This window comes from Eptesicus fuscus, chromosome 20 (assembly GCF_027574615.1).
Source record: "Eptesicus fuscus isolate TK198812 chromosome 20, DD_ASM_mEF_20220401, whole genome shotgun sequence".
NCBI classification, from domain to species: Eukaryota; Metazoa; Chordata; class Mammalia; order Chiroptera; family Vespertilionidae; genus Eptesicus; species Eptesicus fuscus.
In genome coordinates this window covers 15,906,319-15,931,381 of record NC_072492.1, presented here as the reverse complement: position 1 = coordinate 15,931,381, position 25,063 = coordinate 15,906,319, and the positions used below count along the sequence as shown (strand labels likewise).

General features: G+C 54.2%; 2 protein-coding genes across 2 annotated transcripts in view; one reads left to right on the top strand and one right to left on the bottom strand.

The window, feature by feature from the left end:
• SGSM2 (small G protein signaling modulator 2) overlaps positions 1 to 5,535 on the top strand; it is a 43,116-nt gene extending 37,581 nt beyond the window's left edge. The window contains exon 23 of the mRNA XM_028155069.2: positions 5,177 to 5,535. Within this exon, the coding sequence (XP_028010870.2) occupies positions 5,177 to 5,307 (131 nt within the window). The 3' untranslated portion in view covers positions 5,308 to 5,535. The remainder of the gene's footprint in view (positions 1 to 5,176) is intronic.
• MNT (MAX network transcriptional repressor) lies at positions 1,093 to 17,785 on the bottom strand. Its single transcript, XM_008147899.3, has 6 exons — positions 17,258 to 17,785; positions 11,060 to 11,621; positions 10,469 to 10,510; positions 10,220 to 10,331; positions 4,987 to 5,179; positions 1,093 to 4,820 (listed from the first exon to the last, which is right to left on the bottom strand). Exons 1-6 carry the CDS (start codon positions 17,328 to 17,330, stop codon positions 4,063 to 4,065), a joined length of 1,740 nt encoding a protein of 579 aa, XP_008146121.1. The 5' UTR covers positions 17,331 to 17,785; the 3' UTR covers positions 1,093 to 4,062.
• Between the last annotated feature and the right edge of the window lie 7,278 nt (positions 17,786 to 25,063).

The window sequence follows — 25,063 nt, the reverse complement described above, 5'->3', positions numbered from 1 at the left end:
GAGTGGAGTTTCTGCCAACCCTTATGATAGTGATAGCTCTCAGATGATACTGGGTCATCATTACCAGGGGCAGTCTTCATCTTTGTCCCAGTGCTGGGCATGGTGTCTGACACTGAGAGGATGCGCAGGAAAAATTAAGTTTTGGCCTTCCCTTAATTGAAGGCACCCATCTCTCCCTGGAGCTACCAGTAGAGGGAGCCAGCATCTCACAAGTGAAAAGGGCTGGCGGAATTATGGGGCACTGTCTGGCCTTTTGAGGCTGGCTTTTCTTCAAATAATGGAACTCCAATACATTCGTGGCCACCACTACCGAGTTAAGAAAGGCAGGATGAAGCAGCCTGCCTGGTCTGTAGTTAGGCCCTGCTAATTGCTCCCCCACTTCCCCACTTATTCCTGAGACAGCCTGCCAAAGGGCAGGTTTCCCCTAAACTGGGAAGATGTAGTTACAAACGTTTTCCAAAACTTGGTTTGCAGGCCACCTTAGAACATGGCTTTGACCTATTTCTCTTGTTCCCTCCCCTGAAAGGACAGCCATACGGACTCCCTAGTTGACCTGTCCTAACCTCTACCCCATGAATGCATCCCTTCCTCACCTTCTTTTCCATTGGAACTTTCATGAGTTGAAGATCCCCCAATTCTACAACAGGCCCCAGGGCAGGATGGCACATGCTCAGGGAGAACCCTGCCCAAGTCGAGGTCTGACTGAAGCTACACAAGGCCCCAGGCTAGCTGTGTCTCTAACGTCACTTAGCCATCTCAAACCTGTTACTTTTTCTGCCAGAACGGGGCTAGTTCTTGGCTTTACTTCACTGTTATGAGATAAAACAAGATAGTGTTTGGAAAAATGGTTTGAGGAAGTACTATAAAAGCATTAGAAGACCAGAACTGCAGTTCTGGGAGCTTGATGATGATTCAACACTGGCATCAGGACAGGAAGGTCTCTAACCTTCTTCTAAAACTGACCAGCACTGAAGCTGCTTGAGGACCAACCCGCAAACACCAACAGGGAAAGGGACCTGGTGCTTCTTGCTGGAGGTCTCTGCCTCCTTTCGCAACAAAAGGACCCAGATGCTGCAGGCTGGCAGCTCCATCTCAGGTTTCAGTGCAGGTTTATTTCAATTTTATATTTTATTCCAGGCAAGTGCTTATTACATGGATAGTATTCATGTCTCAATACCTAAAGTCTTGGAGCATGAACAGCCACTAGAATACAGTTCAATAGTAAAAATACAATATGTACAAAAGTAGGGTTTTTTGTAGTTTTTTTTCCCACACAGCAGATGTATCCAAACACATAAAAATCTCTACAGTCTGGGGTCACTACGATTTATATTTCAGGAAACGGAGACACAGTGACCGAGTCCTCACTGTAAACAAGGGCCACCTCTTTGGGGGATGGGGGTGGGACCCTGGGATGGGGGAGCAGCAGCTGTTCCTGGAGAGAGCAGGGGTTCTGGTGACCCCCGCCCCCGTTTCCCTCCAGGCATTCCCTGCCCTTCTTTGGCCCCCCCCAAGGAACCAACCTCCCCCTCTCCCCGAGGTAAAGATTCCCAGCCAGTGAGCCACTCTGAACATCAAAAAGTAAAACACGCATGAGAGGTAAGATGTGTGTGTGCGCATGTCCCCCAGGCTGGAAGGGCTAGGGAGGGGAGGGCAGGGGCAGGCGGTCCCACAGGGTGAGGACAGATGTGGTCCTGATAGCTCTCAGAAGGGAGATGCCCAAAGGGCTGGGCGGCTGCCCTCTCGGGCACACAGAGTCACAGCATTCACAAACAACAAGAACAGCAACACCCATCGTCACCAGTCTGGACATAGTCATTCGGCACTAGATTCAGAGCCCCCACTGCTGGGGACGGAGAGGGGCACGGGCAGCAGGCGGATGAGGTATCTGTGCAGGCCCGAGGGGCGACTGGCTGACAAAAGTTTTAACTCTGGACCAGCCTCAGGATGTAGGGAGGTGAACGGAGCTGAGGAGAGGCAGTTCACCAGTTTGACCATTCCCTGGGCACCAGGCCTGCCCTTCTCCCTGTTCTTTCCATTGTAATCACATCGGGAGTGGAACTGGCTCCACAGAGAACCGGGGTGGTGCTGGCGGCTGCAAGTGCAGGAAGGCAGCAAGCTTGTGAGGTGGGAGCGCTGCGTGGGGCTGGGGGCAGTATGGGACTCTCTCCTGGAGGCCTCTAAGGCATCTGAAAGGCCTCCCCCAGGAGAGAGACAGGAGAAAGTCCTCTGGGAGGTCTCCAGGACCAGGGAGGAACTGAAAAGGAGTTCTTAGGCATATAAATCTATCCAAGACCTCTGCTGGGGCCACTCCAGAAGATCCTGGGCCCCAACACTTACCCCACCCCCAGCCTGTCAGTGCAAACTTCACACCTAGGGACACTCTCGTCCTCTCTCCACACTGAAAGGCCATTGGTGTGTCCAGGTGGGGAGCCAAGTGTGCACGTGTGTATAACGGTGTGTCTGACACAAGGCCACTTGTAATAAATACCTACATAAAAAGAGAACCCACCCAGCCAGAGTGGCTCAGTGGTTGAGCATCGACCTATGGATCAGGTCACGGTTCGATTCCCAGTCAGGGCACATGCCTGTGTTGGGGCTCAATCCCCAGTTGGGGTGTGCAGGAGGCAGCTGATCAATGATTCTCTCTCATCATTGATGTTTCTGTCTTTCCCTCCCTCTCCAAAATCAATAAAAATATATTTTTTTTTAAAAAAAAGAGAAGTCAAAGTCTGCCAAGGTGGAGGCAGGGAAAACAGCATCCCCTACACACCAGCTCCCCTCCTCTCCACCCCAAGCTCAGCCCTGCCCTTGGCCCAACTAAGGACCTTTCCTCAGAGGAAGGCAGTGGCACACAGAAGCCCCCACCAGGGAGGGCACACGCAGTGACGCCCACTGGAGAAGGGCAACGTTCAGGGCAGAGATGATACTAGAGACAGAGCTGTTGGGGCAGAAGCAGCAGCCCTGCACTGGGCTCTGCTCCCTCTGCAGGTCCCCAGGGCCTATTTGGGAAAGGGTTGGGAGCCTAGAGGAACCCCTGCCATTTCACTTCCTAATTGCCTCAACAATGTGGCTTCAGGCTCCTGGAACCCAGACCAGATGCTGGTCATGTCTCCCAGGTGGCACCCTAGGCACCCATCCCTCAGGGGAGTGCAGAGCATTAAGCAGAGGCCAGGGAATCGGGGGAGTGACAGCCTTCTGGAAGCCAAAAGCCACGCCTAGGGATGGGAACAGGGGTCCAGAGCAGCTCTCAGTCCAGACCCAGGCTGGGGATGGTGGGGGCAGCGAAGCCCCTCCTTTCCCACCCACCCCACCCTCAGCCTGCCCTCTTGAGGTCAGGAGCCCAGTGGTAAGGGGTGAAAGGCTCAGAAGCTTGGCCACAGCTTGGGTTTGGTTTACTGTTGGTAGGAAATCCTAACTAGTTTCTGCTGTAAAGAATCACAGTGACTGCAACTGGGTTGGCAAGCCCCAGGCTGGGGCACCCACCTGTCTGCGTAGGACTCCAGACCAGCCACTTCCTAGGACTTCTCACCTGTACTCAGAATAGGGCCCACAGTGCTCCCCAACTTTCTGAGCCCAGTTGCTTCAGTTCAGCTCCTCCTTTCCCCTCCATAGGCCTGGGAAGAGAGGCTGAGGCTCAGGAGGGAGGGCCCAGGTCCTCAGCCACATCACCAGACAGAGCAATAGCAGCAGCAGCAGCACAGGAAGGCAGCAGGGGAGGGAGAAGGCAGAGAACACGACATCCACATCAAACTGCTTCAGGGGACAGGATGGGGAGGCAGGAACAGCACCAGGCTGAATCGGCAGCACGTCCACCAGGGCGTCTCTCATCACTTTATCAAGTCCCAGTGCAGTGGGCTAACCCCTGCCCTGTGCCCAGCTCCCTGGGGTGGCCCCTCCCTCCCCTGGCTCAGAGTCTCTGCACCCCCTTCCCCTAGGAGGCCTGGGGGTGGGTGTGGGTGGGTTGGGCCTGGGCCGGACTGGAATGTGTGGAGCTGGTGGGAGATATGGGGACAGGTCCCCCTCCTTGCCCCCACTGGGGGCCTCTGAGTGGCCTCATCCTCAAGCCAGCTTGAGTGTGCTGACCGGGAAGGAGGGCATGGTGACCATGGTCACAGGGTTGAGCACTGTCTGGCCTACCAGCTGGGGGTGGTGCACCACCTGAGCCCCCACGGCTGGCTTTGCCATGACGGTGGTGGGGGGCCCCAGCCCAGCTGTGCCATTCACTTGCTGGTGCGAGAGGGTGTGGGCAATGTGGCTCACCGCCACGGGCTGGCTCACTGCCACAGGCTGTGGGTATAGGGGAAGCTGGGAGCCAAGGTGGGCCACGTGGTTAAGGGTGGCAGGGTGCACTGTGATGTGGCCAATAGGGGGTGTGGCAGGTGCCAGCTGCACAGCAGGGCTGGGGGCTGAGGGGGCAATGTGGGCGATGTGCTTGCCGCCTGGCCCCTGGAGAACGTGGTTCACAGTCTGGATGACTGAGGCGTGGGTGGTGGCTGTGTGGGCGATGACTGTGGAGCCTCCCCCAGATGCAGCCACCAAATGGGCTGGAGCTGGCACCAGCGTCTGGGCAGGGGCAGCTGGTGGGGGAGGAGGAGCCGGCAGAGGTGTCTTCTGCTGTGGCGGCGGCTGCTGCCCAGGCAGATGGGCAGGAGACAGGGCCACAGGCTGGGAGTGGGAGTGTGGGTGGGGAGGCAGAGGCGCAGGGGCGGTGCTGGGCGGTGGCTTCGGCAGCTCCGGGTGGGGGCGGTGGCTCAGCTTGGGAAGGCCCAGGCCGGCCTGGTCCTCCTCCATATCCTCGTCTATGTTGTCCTCGCCCTCTGTGGGGACACGAGGACAGGGATAGGTCAGAGGGCTTAGAAACACGAGGCTGGAGAAATAAATGCCCCTGGGGCCTGGGGACCTCATGGGACTGGAGTGGGAGGGCACTTTTCCAGCAGGCGAAGGCCTGGCCAGGAAGCCTGACATCTGAGAGGTGGGGCTCACCAGAGGCAGTAGAGGTGGAAGCCTGGTCGTCCTCGGGCTGGCCTGTCTGTCGGAGCACACGGTCAATCTCTAGCACATCCATCCACTGGCTCAGCTCATGTTTGAGCTCTGCTAACCGCTGCTGCGTGGCAATCTTCTCCCGCGCCAGCCGCTCCATCTCATGCTCATATTCCTTCTCCTTCCTCTTCAGGGACTGGAGAGCAAGGTAAGGAAAAGCAGGATACCCTGAGCAGCAACCTCGGGCCCACAGTACTGCGAACATCCCCCCACAGCCACCCTTGCTTCCAGATCACCTGGTCCACAGGAGCAGGTCTGCAGTGACTAGGGGGCTGATGGGGGCTGCGGAGACCACACCTGCCTCCTGGGCCATCGCTCTGCCCAGTGAGGCTCAGTGTCCCAGGGACTGGGCTCTCCGGCAGGCGTCATTAAAAGAAAGCACAGATCCAGGTCAGCGACTTCCCCTTCTCCACATCAACTCTGTCCTGAAGGGCTTCGCTGCCTCTTGTCCCACCCACCTCCTGGCAGCACCTCCCTCTATTCTGCAGATGACAAAAGGTGTAACAGATTTCTCGGGTATTGCCCAAGGCCTATACATACCACCATTCATACTATTATGTCACCCACTGATGCCATAAGCTACCCTCCTTGGAACCCATTCCCCATAGGACCCCAAATGGGTCAGCTCTTTTCTCCACCTCATTATTCACTAGTCTACTTAACTTCAGTGTTCTTAGAGGATGACCCCTAGACTTTGTAAAACCCCCACATTTCATCTTCTTGATCTGCCTCTATCTGGCCCACAGGGCTGCGGGCTATGCACCTCCTCTCTGACCTCCTAGGTTACTCCCTGAGGTGCCCACCTGGGACTCCTCCCCAGCCTCTGTTTTCACACTGCTCGCAGCCCCTAGACCCCCCAGGCTACTGAACAACCCTCAGCCCTGGAATGTGCTCCTCCTTTAACACCTGTACCTGAGTTGCAATGATCAATGAGAAATGGCTCTTGGGGTGCTGGACAGCATCGCTGACTTGACTGAGCACCCCTGGAGAGGCTTCTGTCTTTCACCACAGGTTCCAGGTCACTCTCACCCGAGAAGCTGATGTCACCCACTTCGCTAAGAACACCCTTATGCAAGGTGCCATCTCTCCCTCGAGTTCTCCAGGGCCACAGGTGACCTTGTGCCCCTTAGGCTGACCCCTCACATAGGGCTGGATGCCCCATCTCTCAGACTGTGGCACTGCTCCCTATCAGAAGGGTCTCCAGTTTCCCTTTGCATGAGGCTTACTAGCAGCTCCAAAATGCCAGCTCATGTCCTATTTCTTGGCTGCCTTCCACCCCAAATCTCACCCATCCTCCATGACCTCCTGACTCTGAAACCATTAAGACAACCTAGGTTTCACAGGCCTCCCTGTTGCTGGCTTCTCCTCAGCCCAGGCATGTCATGACTGCTGGGTCAACCAGATGACACAGACAGTCCTGCCCTGCTACCTCCTGGGTCTCTTACCTGAACTGCTCTTGAGCTTCTAGCTTCCAGGGCTTGCCAGTCACGGCCAGGTGCAGAGCTCACTGGCTCTTCATATACCAAACTCACCACTTGGCCTTAGTTTGCCTCTCCCAACCTTAGGTATCCAGATGCTCACATGTGGATCCTCCCTTCTCACCCTTCTCAGTCTACCTGCTCGTGCTCCAAGACCACACTTGGGCCCCACCTCCTCCACTGCCCTCAACAATACATCCTCCTGACATCCACCATGTACCTGAGCATTTAATGAAACTGTCAGGTTACACTTACTCAGACGATGACTCATATCGCAAAATATTTCATGTTTAGTTTCCACCGCATACACACTGTCCTGTCTGACCCTGTGAGAGAAGGCAAGGACTCTTCCATAGTTAGCTCATAGCTCCTGACTCCACCAGTGGCCAGGACAGAGCTATGGACAATGTCTCACTTGGCCCCAGGGGAAGAATCTGTGAGGAGGAGAGTGTGTTAGCTCCCACCTCTATCCTGTCTCTCCCTTCATCTCAGGAGAATCAGTCGCCCATTAGACTTGAGTTTCCCCTGATTTCATTTCCTAAGGGCAGCCTCTCTTGACTGTTCACCGGCCCCTCTTGGGCATAGCAATGTCTTCAACTCTACACACCAACTAGGCCCAACTTCCCCACACTCCCTCCTACAGCCCTTAATTCCTTACCTGACCAGTGAGAGATACCTCAAACCATTAGTGCCTGCAACACAAAGCTCAGACACAGCCATGCTCTGTAGTAGCCTGAAACCTGGTAGCTTTACACTTCTATAGCCCGTCCCAGGCCACACAGCCCCCTCTATCTTCCTGGCTTTGAGATTAACCTGCTTCTCCCCATATTTCTGCCAGAAAGTCCCCCTCCTCTTACCCACACACACGTCTGGCTTCTCACCCAAAGAGGCCACTGCTAGACATGACATCAGTAGAGGCCTCATAAATGACAGGGCCTGTGGTGAGTCAACCCTCACTCCAACCGGGCTGCTGCAGGCTGGAAGTGGCCCTCCTGATCTCTACCTGCTAGCAGGAAAGGTAGACTTCTGGCTCAGGGAGAGAGAACATCGGGGGCCCACACCTCCTTTTCTCACCCAGCCCAGTTCCCCACAGGCCTAGAAGCCCCTGAAAGATTTCCCAGGGTATAACTTTAGTCTGCTTCATTTTAATATGTTTTTAAGTTGACTTCAGAGAGAGAGATAGAAACATCAATGATGAGAGAGAATCCTAGATCAGTTGCCTCCTACACACCCTCTACTGGGGATCGAGCCCGAAGCCCAGGCATGTGCCCTGACGGGGAATCGAAACCTGTGACCTCCTGGTTCACGGGTTGAGGCTCAACCACTGAGCAACACCAGCTGGACACAAACTGCTTCATTTTAAACCCATTTCCTTTCTAAGACTACCTGGATGTGTGGTTTGGTACCTGCCTACTCCTCCTCTTCCTGTCTCTGTCCACTTAACTGTCATTTTTCAAATACTTTACCACCTCCAAGCTACTCTGGGTCTGGCTGGGTCTAATCTTCCCACAGCTTCCTGCCTCAGCACACCACCAAAGCCCAGTGTACACGCCCTACGTGGTCTCTCCAGTTTTCTCTCTCAACTCCCATCTCGCACCCTGCTGCCTCCCATCTCCGTATGGCAATCCTCTTGAAGAAACTTTGGCCTGTGTTGTGCTCTCTGCCCTCTACTTTGCTTAGGTCAGCCTGAGACCTTCAGGTCTCAAGTCAAATGCTCTGTCCTCAGCAACAACTCCCCAGAACAAACGCTGCAATCCCCGACACATTACACCCTCATGGCACAGTCCTCTGTTTGGTTTATTTCTTTATAATCTAACACAAGACCAAACCAATGAGGTCAGAGACCCATACTTTTTTCTTTGCGCCCTGCTTTATCCTCAGAATCAGACACAGGACTGTCCATAAGTGCTTAAATGAATAAATAAATGAGTGAAGTTGAGGATTTATAGACAGCCTTGTAAGTTTCTGCTTCCTTTGCCAGCCCCAGGACAAGTGTCTCTATGGACAGCCTGTATCCAACCTGCTTTCGATTTAGCCCAAGCAAACATCCCGAATTTGCTGGTTCCACTGAATCTCTACGATATACTTTCAAACCCACACGTCATGCCAGCAAGACTTCCTTCCCTAAGTATGTGTCTATAAAGAGGAACCTTCCCATTTCTCAATAACTGCTATTAAGTTAATATTTATAGAAGGCCAACCCTCCTAACATTCCCATGATGAAGACACTTTTTTTCCTATTTAGCGTCACCACAGTACAGAAGAAAGTGGTATTCACACACACACACAGCATTTGAACAGGGATTTGCTCCCAGGCTACAGGACTGAAAGACCAGTAGCTTACATTCAAGCCCCAATTCTGCAGACACATCCCAGAAATAAGTCTCCGGGGTACGGTCCTAAAACCACGGCCCGGCTGCTTCCCTTCCCCTCCCGAGCCGTTCCGGACGCTGGCGCCCCGCCCCGCCCCTCCAGGAGCACGCGCACACCCACGCGGACCGGGCTTTGCTGTGTCACCCCGGGGGCCGCACCCCACCTCCGCGCGCTCAGGAGCTCCGCCCCTACCCGGCCCGACCAATCCCCGGGCCCGGCCCCGCCCTCCCCGGGAGCTGGGAAGCGCGCCAGCCCCGCCCCTTCGGCCAGAGGGCGGGCGGAAGGGCGCGCGCTTGTGAGAGGCAGCGGCTGGGAGCAGTCGAGCAGCAGTGCGTCCGCCCTTCAACAAGTCAGGCAGCGGTTACCTCAGGGCTGTGACCCCGCAGCTGAGGCCGAGGGAGGGGTGGTGCTCCCCCGCTGGCTTCTAGCCCAGCCCTCAGGCTTCCCGAGCCCGCCGACGGGGAGACCCGCGGCGCCTCCGCCCCCGCCCCGCGCGGGCAGGGAGCCCTAGGCCCTCCCACTCCCCCAACGGCCGATTCCGACTCCGTCTCTGCAGCAGCCGTGCGTGGCGGTCCGCCCCACCCCCACAGCCTCCTTCCCCGCACGCGAACCTACGGCTGGTTTCCAAGGAAACCGAAACTCGGGCCGTCATGGCAACAGTCTTATCTGACGGGCGTCCCCCCACCCCCGCCCCCAGTACTGAGGACCAAGGGCCGAAGGGAGGGGACACAGCCAGGAGGGCCGCTTGGAAAGGGCTTTTTAACAATCCTGAGGAAAGGAAAGCGTCATTTTGGTGCCACAGGGGCTATTGGTCACCGCATTCCCAAACCCCAGGTTTAACGGGTCGTGCACCTCAGTTGATCTTAATCCTTCTGGGGTGAAAATGGGGGGTTTCATCGGCGCGCCGCCGAGTGGAAGGAGCCACGCCCAGGGGACCCCACCCACGAGACGGGTGGGATCCGGTTCCGCCCCGGCACTGCGGGCGGGCGGAGGCGCGGGCCACCCCACGCCCTTTCCACCCGCGGCGTCGGGCGGCAGAGCGGGACGGGCGCGGGTTAGTCACAGAGCTCGAAGCCCGGCAGTTGGCGGGGCTCCGCGAGGCTGTCCGGCGGGGCCGCCCTCCCTGCGCAGGCGCACGCGTCCTCCCGCCCCCTCCCGGGCGGGGAGCCCCGCTGACGTCAGCCGGCCATGTGCTCGGCGCCCGCGTGGAGGCGGGCGGAGCTGCGCGAGGGGCGGAGGGCCGCGGGAGTGGGGAGGAAGCTGGCGCTGCGCGGCGGCCGGCGCCACCGCCCGCCTCTCCCCCGCTAGGCTTCCCTCCACCATACCTGGATGTACCGCAGTGCCGTCCGCAGCACGCTCAGATTCGAGGTCTTCTTGTCGTCCACGTTGGGAATATTGCGCTTCAGGGTCTCAAAGCATTCCTTCAGATGGGCCCTCCTGAGGAGAGGAGGGCGAGCATCCCTGGTCAGCCAGTGCTAGGGGAGTGGGGGCGCGGTGGGGAGGGCAGGGGAGGCCCAAGGAGCGCTTGGGGGACCAAGGGTAGAACCAGATCACACACACGCACGCACACACACCTGTTCTTCTCCAATTTGTTGTGGACTTCTCTGGTTCCGATCCTGCAACCCAGACAGACAGGAGGCTCAGGGAGGAGGGCCCGATTAGGCGGCCTTCCTGCCCCCTACCCCCACAGCCCAAATGCCACAGGCTTTTTCTCTCTATAAAAGCAGCAAGGGGAGAGGTTCACCCCGTGGAGGGCACATGTATGCTCATAATTCACAACCCCTGTAAACCCTCCATCCCACTCTGAGACAGAGGGCTCCTTGGGCTCAAAGAAATATCCCAGTCGATCCCAGCCCTCTCCCAGGAGACCCATAATGCAACACTCTTTCCAAAGGCCTACAAATACTATCAGCTCCAACCTTGGACGGAATCAGAGAACACAGACGCCCGAGAGCTGAGGGCAATACTCATTCCCCACTGCCCGATGGGCATGGCACAGTGAGACTGTGTGCAAATACAGGAGGGCGCTTTTTTGGTTGGAGAGGTAGGGAGGGCACAGTTCTGAAGGGCTAGCTTGGGAGGGTACTTTCTCTTGCACACACAGCCCATGGGGGCGGGCAGTTCTTTCCATTCCACCAGCCCCAACTCGGCCACACCTCACTTACCCCCCAGGCCTCTTCTTCTGTTCGCTGGATTTGACTTCTTCAGTTGGTGCCAACTTCAGGGTCCCAAGAGTGGGTGGGGGTGGCTGCTGGGGGGCCAGCTGGGGCTGGACTCCAGGGTGTGGTGCTATGGTCAGGATGGGTGTAGGGAGGGGCTGCAAAGGCTTGGGGCTGCCAGTGGGCTTGGAGTCTGGCAGTAGAGGTGCAGGGGTGGGCATCTGTGGCCTGGTGGGCAGGGGAGCAGAATCCTTAATGCTGAGTCCAGGGGTGTTAACCAGGGTGGGTTGGCGAGGTGCCAGGGGCAGAGGCTGGGCTGCAGGGGGCAGTGGTGGGGGTGGGGGCAGGGGCTGAGGGGAATTGGTCACTACTGGAATAGGAATGACAGTCAGTGGGGTGGGGGTGGCAAGTGCTGGTGGGGGTGCTGGTGGGGGTGCTGGTGGCGACAGAGGCAGGGGTGGTGCCTCGATGCGGGGTTCCTCCACAGGCAGGGCATGGGCCAGCCTGGCCAGGCTGCTGGCCTTCTTCTGCTCCTGTTCCCGCTCCAAGCGAAGACGCTCCTGCTCCTCTACGCAGAGGGAACACAAGGATTGTCTCAGCGGGACCAACAGTCCTGGGCTCCAGCTTCACCTGTCCTTCACCAGCAGAGCATAGCCCATCCTCTGACCTTGTGCCAGGCAGGGCTCAGTGACACCTCTGCTCCGCTTGAGATGCCACAAATATCCATCCACACCCAGACTGGCTCTGGGCTAAGTGCTGGTGGCACAGCAATGAGCAAATGAAACAGACCCAGTCCCTGCCTTTGGGGAGTTCAAGGCCTGGAGGGTGGCGGAAGGGGCAAGTAACGGGATAATAATCCAGGCTACGAGAGAAGACAGGTCCTGGTGGAGTGGGGGCTGTCAGGATGCTGGAGGCGTAGCCACTCGAAGGTTGAAGGGTTAGGCAGTTGATGAGCAAGGGTCAGGAGCAAAAGGGTGATAGATGAGCTGGGCAGAGGCCAGTCCATGACAGATCATAGCTTCTGGGCAAGACCTTCAACAATATTTACCAATAGAAGGCAAGCAGTACCGCCCTAGCTGGTTTGGCTCCGTGGATAGAGCGTCGGTCTGCAGACTGAAGGGTCCTGGGCTCAATTCCAGTCAGGGCACATGCCCGGGTTGAGGGCTCGATCTCCGGTGGGGTGGGGGTGGGGGGGTGCAGGAGGCAGCCTATCGGTGATTCTCATCATAGATGTTTCTCTCTCTCTTTCCCTCTCCCTTCCTCTCTGAAAGCAATAATGTATATATATATAAAAGAAGGCAAGCAGTACCTTCATTTCACAGATTGAGATAAATTAACTCAGAGAGGCAAAGTGATTTGTTGAGGGTCACAGCAGGTCACAGGTAAAATGGGTAGACCCAGCCAGATCTCTTTGACACAGGGTGGATGCCTGGCACTGTGCCAACATATGCTCACCAGGTGTCTACACACACACCTGGGTCCTCACAAGAGCCCCCCACCTGTGGTGGGACAGGGACATCACCTTCAGCTCACACATGAGGAAAATAAGCTCAGGACTCGGGACTCCTAAGGCTATGTCCCAATGCCTCTGGTTACCTCAGGGACCCTACAAAACATAAATTGGTCCTTCTCTGTCCTTTGTCATGCTGAAACTCATTTCCCTCAAATCCCACCCACCTCACCCAGCAGCAAAAACTAGAAAGGTACAAGGCAGGCAGAAAGGAAAGCCATGGCCTTTTTAATAGAGGGTGAACAAGGCGGTGAGTTCAGGCAACATTGCACCATCGCCCAGCATCTCTGCTGAAAGAAAGCCCTGCAGGAAAGGGAGGCCTGTTTAGCAGCTGGCTGGGAACAGGGTTAAGGGAAGCGGCCCATGCTGCTCTGCCCCATTTTAGGGCCCCTGGGTACAGAGCTGGGCCAGGACCCTGGGGAGCGGCTGCAGCCCCCAGGCCAGGGAGCAGGCTGGTCAACCTGCCCTCCCTCCTGCCCAGCTTCACCACTCTGCAGACTAACCCAGCTGACAGCATGGACACGCCCCAAACAGGCCACCCCACAAGGGGTGGGGCTGAGGGATGAGGTTGGCAAACCGCCTCCCTCAGCAGGAGGGCATCAACCCCCACTTTGTCTGTCAGGCTCCCGGGGCCCCAGAAAACCTTAGAGCTCAGGGCCCTTTAGCCAATCAACAACTTGAGTGAGCCAGGCCTGCGCTGAGCCCCTCCCCCCACAAAGAGGCAAAGGAGGAAGTAGAGGGGGATGTGCTCTGAGAGGGGAAGGACTCAGTGGTTTCCCAGCAGCCAGAGCTCAGGAGCTGGACAGGTCAGCACCGGCCTCTTCCGCATCTGTCTCCCCTGCCCTTCAGGAAGGGGAGCTGCCAGGCCAGAGCAGGCCTGCTCCAATTAGGGGAGGCCTTTCCAACCAGCACTGACTTATGTTACAGCCCAAAGAAAACCAGCTCTCTGCTCCAGCTTCCTACAGAAACACACTGGGAAAGAAACCTGCTGAGTTCCAGTTATGGAGCCCTTCTCAGGCCCAGCCTGGGACAGCCCTAGTCCACTTCTCTGCACCCATCTTCACCTCTCCCCTCCCCACACTCAAGACAAGACCCTGGAACTCAGAGCCCAACACAGTCCCCACCTCCATTCCTTTGAACCAGGACCCAAATTTTCATTGGCCTTGGGTCAAGTATTCCACGCTCCCATATTTAGGGGGGGAGACAGGGCCCCAATTCCAAGGATAGGTGACCTGGAACTCAGATTGAAGGCAAACCTCATATTCCCCATTTTTTAAAGCAACTCCAAAGTTCACCCAGGAAATGGCAACCTCCTCTTCTATGCTTTCTCTTCCAAAGCCAAGGAGGTACCCTCACAGGTGCCAGATAGGACCCAAGTGAAAGGCCAAACTCTATCACACCTGGGTCAGCACGAAAAAGCTTAACTGGTGGTCAAGAACGGGATAGCCCAGGCCAGATCCAGCCCACCAAAGCTTCCTGCCTCCTCCCCACCAGCTCTGACTCAATCCCAACCCAGTGGCTACCCTCTCCTAGTGCACTGTGGAGGGAAAGACAGTCTAAGGCAGTGGTCGGCAAACCGCGGCTCGCGAGCCGCAGTTTGCTGACCATGGGAAGCAAGCTGGCAGTCCCTCGGGGCCTCCCTCAGGAGCATATGGGTTTAGGCTCTTTTAAATAATGCTCTGCTGCACCCATGGGTGCACTCACTTCTCACTCCCACATACTCTGATAACTTCCCTGGGCTCTGCCCAGAGGCTGTACCCCACCCCACCCCAGGGAATTCAGCATGACCTCTCTGGGGTGATCCGGCATTATGCTCCCTTCAGCCATCCCCAGGGACTGTGACCCAGGGGCTCAGCTGGCACAGGGCTGGAGCTTGAGACATCCACACCTGGTGGCCCCAAATGTTCAGGGTCATTCTCCCCTTCTGCATGCTAACAGTGAGCTTGACACATAAGGCAGGTCCAGGGTGCAACTAGGTCAGAAGCCTTGGACACTTGGCCAGCTTCCTCTCATTAAGGTAGAAAAGGGTCCCCCAATGGAGCCATCTCCATGAATGTGGGAAATGACCAACCCCTCTTGCTAACCACCAGGATGACCTTGCCCTTCCCTCTCCTCTCTCTCATACACACAGGCACACATCCTCAGGTTCATCATGTGAGCAATCTGGCTGCTCTAGGTCAGGAAACTGACCCTTGAGTTTAAATGGGGGCATGCATAAGAGGCTCCCTGTTCGGAGCTGCTCATCAGGTACATAACCTGGGACAGCAGTTCTGATCAGAAGGTTCATGCACCATTCCCTCCTGTCCCATCCTTCCCATTCCCAGTCTGAGGACAGGCCATCAAGGAGAAAATGAATAATGGAGATTAAATTGCCCTGGCCTGATCTAGCCATCTGTACATGAGTTTTTGGTGTAGATTTGGCTTTCCAGCATCCACTAAGAACCTGCCCCACCAACAAGCTGTGACTGGGCAGCTAAACTAGGCTTCAACTCACCTCCAGGTCTCACCATGTGGGGGAGAGGGCGGGGCTCTGCAACTTCTTAGGAGAGAACCATTCCCGGGTTCCTTCACAGAGTTGCACACATCCTCCCTGTCCTTACTGGTCAGCTGTGGACTTACTTATTTTGGAAAGGGTGAACAGACAATAGTGGGGTCTTCTCCCTTTTCCCATATGACCAACTAGCCTGCAGGTAAAGTAAAGATGAAGTGAGTGTTTCCTTGAGACAAGGTCAGGGTCAATCCTGTTCACCTCTAGCACAGTGCCTGGTACACAATGGGGACACAATAGGTATTCTTGAATTGTATTGATGGCGGCAGCAGGTGACTCAGTCTCCAACACTATCCACCGCCTGACCCTACTCTGGACCCCAAAGGCAAGGGGGAGGGGCGTTTGGGTTGATGTCTTAGCCCATCTGTTCTGGAAAACCCAAGCATCTCAGTCTCACATATCTCGTGTGACTTTTGACCTTGAGAGATCCGTGGAGCCAACTAGGCCATCCGACCCGCTGCTCCCGGTCCCTGGGCGGCTGCGACTCCCCGCACTGGCCGCAGCATCGGCGGCGCGGCAGCAGGCGCGCGCGCAGACGCGCGCACACACAACACACACTACTACCTCCTGCATGACTCATCATTGAAGCAACAATAGGCAGAGAGAAAGGAAAGGAGGGCGAAGCGAAATCTCCACCGCCAACAACACGCCTGAAGGGTTGGGAGGGGGAGGGTTAAGGGGGGCAGGAGTCCCCCGATGCTGCACACACCGACTGATGAGGGATGAGGCCCTAGCAGCAGCACGGAAAACGGAGGTCTTCCCCCAGCCCCCTTTTCTGCAGCACCCTGCAGCTAGGGGCCATCAGCAAGGGCGAGTGGGGATAGGGGGCACCTGAAATCTTCCTCTCTCCCCTGTCCAGGAAGCGCCAAAGTTTTTGCCCCTTCTTAGCCCGGCTCATTCCACAATGTGACCGGGGATGTTGCCAGGAGATCCCGGTGAGAACGTTTTGGGGTCAGTGGGAATGTGTGAGCTCTAAATATCCTGTTGCTCTGCAATTCTGAGGGTTTCCCTCGTCTCATGATCAAAAACAGGAGGTTGGGGCGAGAACCGACAGGTAAGCCCAGCTCCTCCTTCGCAGGGAAAAGGCTCTCCCGGAGAGATTCTCAGCGACCAGAGCCAGGGCCCAACCGGGCGCCAGGCCTCTGGCCAGCCCCGCCCAGACCCCGCCTCCGGTCGAGCGCGAGGCAGCGAGGAGGGGCCCGGCCGCGCCGTCCCTAGCGGGAGTGTCCCCCGTGCACGTGGTCGGGGGCGGGGTCCGTCCACGTCACCAGCCGGTGTAACCAACGGGCTTGGTACGCACACACACGCAACATTCCAGCCGAAAGCGGGTATGGAACGCGCAGACACGCCACATTCCACACCGGCTAAAGTGGGGCGCAGAAAGGGGGGCCCAGGGGCTGCCCCCAGCGACCTGCAGGCCGTTTTTCAAACACCCAATCAGCCGGCTCTCACCCAAACCCCTGACGCTAGACCCAGCCCAAGCTCTGGGAGGCGGGGTCAGGCGGGGCTGGCCAGGATCATAAGACACGCGATGTCATTTCATTCTGCAAAGGCCGCCTCCGCCCCAGTGGCGCGTAGATCTGCCAGGAGTGCCCCCCACACCCGCCCCATAAGGCGAGGGGAGCTGGGGAGTTGCTCCGCGTAGAGTAATTTCTACCCCACACTCCGTTACACACACGCCCACTCGTGTGCACTGTACACTCGCCCATGTACACGTCCGTGCATCTGCTCTCCTCCAGGCTCCCATCACACATCCCCCGTGCACACACGCACGCACACACAGGTCTGCCACCCCCACGCAACACCACTGCTTACCCCACCCCCGGCTCTCACATTCAAAGCTACCGAGGGCGCACTGACCCACGCGAAAGGAGCCCTACAAAAGGTGCACAAGGGGTGGCAGGCAGCTGGGGTGGCGCTCACAGGAGCCGGGTCCCTCGCTGCATGCTAATGAAGTCATTAATTAATTTCCCTGCCCACAACACTCCTCCCTCCCCGGGCGGCGGCTCTTGCGACGAGCCTTGCACTGCTGGCTTCGCGGGCCGCCCGGGAGAGGGTCTTGTCCGCGGTTTCGGCGTGGGTTCGGGGACCCGGGTCGCTCGCCTCCCCTTCCCGGGTGCCCCAGGGGCCCAGCCCCGCCGCTCACCACGTGCTCTCTGTTGTTGCTGCGCTTGCCATTCCAGGAAGCGGGCCGCCTCCAGTAGCGTCTCTATGCTCATCGCGCTGAGAGCTGCCGGGGGCGCGCCGGGGCCAAGACTGCGGCCCGCGAGCCAGGCACAGGACAGGCTGGCGGGCAGGCAGGAGGGAGGGATCACCTCCGGGGGGCGACAGGGCTGGGCGGCGCAGCGCACTCGGCAGGCAAGAACGGGGGAGCCCAGGCAGGAAAATCAATGTCTCCCAAAATGTTTGCAAAATATAATTTGCAAATTTAAAATAATTTGATGCAAAGGAAAAAAAAGGCGGCACTGCCTTCTTCCTTCCCCTCCCTCTCTTCCTTCCTTCTATTGCCTCCCGCCCCGCGGCCCCCGGGAGTCCCGCCGACAAGAAAAGGCTTTGCAACAAGATGGCGAGGAGGCACCGACACACACAACAAGGGAAGGAGCCGCGCTACCCCCGGCCGCCGCCCCCGCTACTACACCGGGGCCGCAGCCAAAGCCCGGACCGGAGCCCCCACCCGCAGGGCCGCGGCGTCTCACGGAGGGAGGGGCGGGGTCGGGAGCCAGCTGTCCCCACCCACTTACGGCGCGAGCACACGTGGCCTGGGTGGGGGTGGAAGCTCGGGCCGGGTTCGCGCCCTTCATTTCCGCTTTCCCGCCTCGCCCCGCCCCGATTGTATGCCACAAGTTGAACAAGGGCTGTGGCTGTGTGTTTGGATCATTCACAACGTAATTTGTCCTGCTGGAGGGAAGGAAAGGTGGAAAATTCATCTCTTATGTAGCTCAAATAAGGACATTTTAGGTCAGAGAAACAGGATGGTAGAGACCGGCCGGATCTTTGGGTCTCCGCTCCCTACCCACACGTGACCTAATTCCTGCAACCACCCGGCTGTCGCAATTGGCCCCGGGATCCGCCCCTGGGCGGAGCTGACAGCCGGAGGCTGCCAGAGAACTTGGAGGGAGCGGAGTGGCGATCCGATTCCGCGTTTTGTCTCCATTCCTCCCCCCGCAGTGCGTTAGCATTCTATTAGGCGACGTCATCGGGCCACGGGCCAATGGGCGGGCAGGACAACACGGCATGGAGCAGCTCCACATGGACACCCCGCACCGCCGGCCGTCTGTTTAAAGGGCCAGTGTTTAGCAGGGTCACTTTCGCAGGTGCGGATGGGGCTACTGTGAGAACGAGAGATGGGACGTCGGAGTGAAATTCCGCAGTTGTGTCCTGAGGCCTAGCCTTGACTTTCACTAGTCTTCCTTTAAAACAAAGTATCTCCCTTTCCTTCCCCTTAACTCTGTCCACTGGTCTCTGATGTGGGTGGAGGCTCAAACTGTGCCACCCCAGAAGCCACCCATTACTCTGGGCCCCGGGCGGGGCGGTTAAGGCGAGGCATCCCCAGCCCGGACCAAGGGGGCGTGGCCCAAATCGGGAACAACAACGTGGAGGGCGGAAGCCCGGCCCTCCTGGTGGCTGGGCCAGAGGCCGCGGGCGGGGCGCGGGGGCGGGGCCTCTTGGCCCGGCCTCAACCGGGGTCGCCTTATAGGGCTGGCCTTCCCCTGTCTGCCCCCCCCCCCCCCCACCCCTCCGGCGGGCACCCTTCTTACCGCCGCTTCTTGCGCTAGTGTTTGGGGGTGCAATCAGAAAGTTAGAACTTTGAGGTCAGCTTGGCCAAATCCTCATCTTGCAGGTAAGGAAACAGGCCTAAAAACTAGAAAGTACTCAGTATTCCAGTTGCTCCGTAGGGAGCATTTATTCCTGACCCCAAGATGACTCTTTTGAAGGCAGTTCCATGGCAGGGTCCCCAGTTAGAAAAAAAGTCCTGGAGGAATACCAAATTGCTCCCATGGGAAGGAGTTTGACCATTTAATAATATGTGATTGGAACCACGAAAATCTTTACCTGAAACCCTGCTGTTCTGCTTTGGAGGAAGTTGCAGAAACCCAGGTAGTTTGTAGTCACTCGCACAGGCCTGCTGAAGGCATATTTGGAGTACCCTGGTGCACATTCAGCTCTGTTGTCCCAATGCTAGCAGGCCTGGGGCCCTTTCAGTCCTGGCCACAGATTTCTTTCTTTGTTAACCAGTGCAGTGGGACAATGCCATTTGGCTTTAAGATCCCACGGCCTGGGCATCACCATCATATAAAACCAAAAGCAGCCCTAACTGGTTTGGCTCAATGGATAGAGCCTTGGCCTGGGGACTGAAGGGTCCCAGGTTCGATTCCGGTCAAGGGCATGTACCTTGGTTGCAGGCACATCCCCAGTAGGAGGTGTGCAGGAGGCAGCTGATTGATGTTTCTAACTCTCTATCCCTCTCCCTTCTTCTCTGTAAAAAATCAATATATTAAAAAAAAAAAAAACACCCAAAAAACCCCAAAGCAAACCTTTATGAGGAGGTCTCTTTGGCCACCCACCCTGCCAATCCATTCCCTTCCATCCCCACTGTACCTTAGAGGGATACATTCTTAATTTGGGGACTAGAGGAGGGCTAGACCATTGAAAGCTGGTACATAGGCTTTGCTCCTTACCTTTGAGGGAAATAAAATCTGCACATGCTCTGACGAAGTAGCTCGGTTGGTTAGAGCTTTCTCCAATACGCCAAGGTTGTGGGTTCGATCCCACATACAAGAATCAATCAATGAATGCATAAATAAGAGGGACAATAAATCAATATCTCTCTCAAATCAATCAATCAATAAAAGAAAAAAATCTACACAGATCCTGGTGAATGAGGAAAGGGGTTGTTTCCCAGCATGTCTACAAAGGGCTCTGACCTTCCACACAAAAAGCCTGGATGCCACTGGCTCTGTTTATGATGAAGCTGGAAATTAACAGGTATTAAACATCCCAGTTCTTCTCCATGGAATGGCTAAATACCCTTTTCCCTGAAGGGCTGGATCTGTGCTGGTTTTGACATTGCTTTCTTTGAGGTGCCTGCAACCTGCTACCAGTGTTATTGGGCCTGGCCAACTGCAAAACTGAAGAAAATGGCAAGTTTAAAGGCAATATATAGGTGTGTATGATGGGCGAGGGAGGGTACACAGTATATATAATAGTGGACTGAAATAACGTTGTTGACCAAGTTCTCATTTTGTTTGGGGTAAGCACTGGACCATTCTGCCCAGTGACCCAGGGTGCTCAGAGAGCTACATCCTGCCATACCCTTCTGTCCTCAAGTCGTCATGGCACACATATAGCTCTTGAAGTCTCTTCTAGAGGCTGAAGTCCAATTTTCCTGACTCTTCTTGTCAGGGCCAGCTCTATCATATTTAGAAGGCACCACTTTGCAAAGTAATATTCTAAAGACACTTTTTCTTTAGTGGGGAAGCAGGAGATAAAAGGGAACAGATTCAAATGCCAGCCTCTCCCTTGCCCCCAATACCCCATCTGCTCCAGAGCTTAGTGGAGATGCTTGCTATTTAAAACAAACAGCCTTACTGGCTTCACATGATCATCTGTTTATTTGGGTCATGTGGGGACAGCAGCCAGGGGATGTTAGGCAAAAGCAAGAGTTCAGAAAGGAGGCTCTTTCTGGGCCTATAGTTGCCTACAGAAGCCTGAAAATGGTCAAACAGATTTTTTTCCCATCAACTAAGATTCCCCTAGTTGGGGAATGGGCAGATATCTCTGTCAAGGTGATGGAGGGGAATGAACAGAAGGGCTGTTTAATGTTTTAGCCTCAGCTTCCTGTTCCAAGGGGGTGGAACTAAGATAGAAGCTGCCAATTGTATTCATTCAACGGAATGGGAAAAGAAATACTTTTTATGTTTTAGCAGAAAGGTTAGCACATTTTGGGAATGATCCAAAGCCTAAGCATCTCAAAAACAGTTGTTCTAAAGTTCCTTTGTGCCTTCTAGGTGCTTAATACCTTTGAGGCAGAAGAAACCTGGGCCATCATCCATCAATGAGTGCTTTTTCATGAGATTTCTATTTTCAATCTTCCTTCTCCAGGCGTGTGCACCCTAACGCCCAGATCAAATCCCTCAACTTTTTAATATGCTGAGCTAGAGACATTTCCTAATGAGACTACCTTCCATGCCCCCCACTTACCCCAACAAAGCCATATATATAGGCATTCAGACTATATCCCAGATGTCCTAACATTCCATGCCTGACCTCTGAAATTCTGCAAGTGACTTTAGGGAGCTTTTCACCTATCATAATTAAAACAAGACCAGAAAGAGAAAGTCAGCTGTGAGATGAAGAGGAAGGAGCAGACGACTAGTCCACCCAGAGACACACCAGACACTATCCATTTAACAAATATTTATTGTGTGCCTAACATATGCCAGCACTGGGCTGGGTATCCTTGTAGCCAAGGCCAGGTGACCCTTTGGTAAGCCAGAGTGGGGTAAAGGTCACAGAGCAGAACTCCATATAATACCTGCAAAAGGTTAGCTTTGCTCTTTTTTTTTTTTAATACATTTTATTGATTTTTTTTTTTTTACAGAGAGGAAGAGAGAGAGAGAGATAGAAACATCGATCAGCTGCCTCCTGCACACCCCCTACTGGGGATGTGCCTGCAACCAAGGTACATGCCCTTGACCGGAATCGAACCCGGGACCCTTCAGTTCACAGGCTGACGCTCTATCCACTGAGCCAAACCAGTTTTGGCTAGCTTTGCTCTTTACCACAGCGCTGGATGTAGCACAAAATCTTATGATTACATAAAGACTCATAGAGTACTGAGATACCCATTTTAGAAGGTTAGGGTCCCCAATAATAATATTTTTTGTAAGAATAAGAAAAATTAAGTGGATTTAAAGCAGGGTTAGCCAGCTGAACCTGATTCCTGATAAGCCTACCCTGAATGATGACCAGAGTTTTGAATTACTTTAATAGAGGTGAATCCTATAGGGTACTCATTCAATCATCAGTGAAGTGGGCTCTCTAGAGCCCTAAGTTTCCATCTAAGTCTTTACCGACCATCCTCCACTCCTGGTGAGTTGTCAAAGGACCTTTCCTGAACCTACGAAACAGGTACAATCAAGTTCCACCTTGCCATTCATGTACTTTCCCCTCTTCATTGCCTCACACGTTGTCATAGCTGGAAGAGTTGAGATCACTGAGTCCAAACTCCCAAGAGAAGGTATCCAAGGTCTCAAAGCTGTAGTGTCAGCTGGGATGAGAGGTGGCCTGGTTCTCCTTTGACTGTGTGAAACAGGCCAGCTGGGGTAGTGAGTCCAGAGTCCTGAAGACCTCACAGAAATGGGTGATGGTAGGGAGATAACCTCTTCCTTCCAGGCTAGAGACAGGAATACTCATTAACTCTGCTCTGTGGTGCTCAATAAACAAGCTTAGCAAATGAGTGAGAAGGCAAAGCAGAGGATCTCAGAGGACACTGCACTGCCTCAGGCCACTCTGAGGAATTAAGTTTCTAACTGGGCCTGGGTAGGCAGGGATACTTCAGGGGGAGCTGGCCTAAAAAGGTGACTGGGGGAAGGGGCAGATTTTTATCCAGGCAAAACTGCCCTGGGTGTGGACACTGAGTAATAAGGAAAGATATGCAGTTCAAAAGCAAAAAGGGAGGAGCCAGGTACTATGAGCTTTTCTGAGAAACCAAAGAGGCTTGCCAATATGCAGCTAGAGACTTAGGATGTGGATGACTTAGGAAGGAGGAAGCTGATAAAGTGGTTAAAGGCACAAGGGAAAGGATGAGGGCTTCAGTTAGTCCTCTGGAGGGGTACGGGGAAGGAAGTTGTGGCTTTAGAGTAAACTAATTCAGGTTGTGGGAGTGAGATGGACAAAGTTAGTAGAGATAGGTAAAGTCTTACAAAATGAGTCAAGAGCCAGCTGGATCAGTTGGGGTGGGGGGATGTTGATAGGGAAGGCCCCTCCCAGGGTTCAGGGCTGGAATGCAATCAGTGCCCCCCAGAAAGGACTAAGTTCTTCTGTCCCAGCAATCCAAGCTCATACCTAAAAGCAAGGCTGCAGGATCAAGTCTTTAAAACCCAAGAGATCAGCTACCTGCACTCTAACTGATGGCCTTTCAAAAGACTATGCAAAGTCCAGAGCAGTGGCCTGTCACTGAACAGACTGCCTGGATCCAGGGCTCAGCTCCATGCCTGCAACCAGAATTCTTACCAAGGCCCCAGGCCCCATTGGGCAAGTCTATACTAGGTAGTGCTAGGGACACTCCAGGACACTCCAGGAGCCACATGTCAGCCTGTGCCTCTCCCACTCCTCCAGGCTGGGGGCTGGGATAGTACATCCACCCAGCCTCACAGTCTGCTCAGGTCCCCATACCCATCAGAGACATCTCAGATGGCAGTGGTGGAGCTTACCAGTCATCTCTCTAATGTGTTACTCTGTGATAACTCTGAACCATTTGTTAAACAGGTCCTTAAACCTCAAACCATAAACCAACATCAATTCAAGTGTTAAATGTAAAAAAATAATGCCAAAAAGAGCCATAATAAAATATAGGCAGACATTTTTGTTGCTCCTAGGGTGAAGGAAGTGTCTACCCATAAAGGCAAACAAAGGAAATATAAAGGAACAGCCTGACAGATTTGATTACATAAACCCTCTAAAAGCTCCTTAACTGTAAAAACAAATAAAATCACCATAAATAAAAGGAAAAGGTTAATGACAAAATGGAGGAAAATACTGGTAAGATGTGCCTTTGCAATTCAATAAAAAGAACACCTGGATAGAAAAATGAGCACAGAACATAATTTAAATTTTATAAAACAATATATGAAGTAATATATACAACATAATTATGTGTAAATATATGAAAATGTTTGACCTTGCCAATATCACAATAAAATTAAAACAATGAAAATATTCTTGCCTATATATTAAAAAGGTTTCTAAAAATTAGTCTGCTATCAAATTTGTGGTAAACACAAGCACTTATAAAAATGTAAACTAGTACAACCTTTTTAGTGAGCAAATTAGCAAAGTATATAAAGAACCTTTAAAAGCCCGGCCGGCGTGGCTCAGTGGTTGAACCTTAACCTATGAACCAGGAGGTCACGGTTCAATTCGGTTTGATTCCCGGTCAGGGCACAAGCCCGGGGTGAGGGCTCCAACCCCAGTAGGGGGTGTGCAGGAGGCAGCCGATCCATGATTCTCTCTCATCAGTGATGTTTCTCTCTCTCGCCCTCTCCTTTCTTCTCTGAAATCAATAAAAATATGTATTTTTTAAAAAGAACCTTTAAAAGAGTCATATCTTCTGCTTCAATGATTTTTTTTTTTAACAATTAATGGATTTTTAGAGAGACAGGGAGAGGGAGAGAGAAACACTGATGTGAGAGCAAGACATTGATTGGCTGCCTCCTTCATGCCCTACCAGGGATTAAGCCCAAAACCTGGGCATGTGCCCTGACCAGGAATTGGACAGGCAACCCTCCAGTGCAGGGAACGAAGCCCAACCAACTGAGCCACACTGGCCAGGGCGGCTTCAGTGATTCTTACATAAACTTATAAACAAATATATATTTTCCCTAAGTGGCAGCCCTGACCAACTTTAAAGTCATTTTTCATGAGAATTTTCAGCTAAAAATATTCAAGAACACCTGAATTGTGAATAATATATTTATTTTTATAATATTCATTGCAAATTGATTTTTTAAATTAAATTCAAAATATCATAGCATGTGGGGATGGTTTCCGTTTTGGACGTGTGGCAGTTGACTAATTATTGATTCCAGAGAAAGGAAGGGAGAGGGAGAGAGACAGAAACATCAATAATGAGAGAGTATCATCGATTGGCTACCTCCTGCACACACCCCCACTGGAGATCGAGCCTGCAACGCAGGCATGGGCCCTGATGGCTCGACTGTGACCTCCTGGT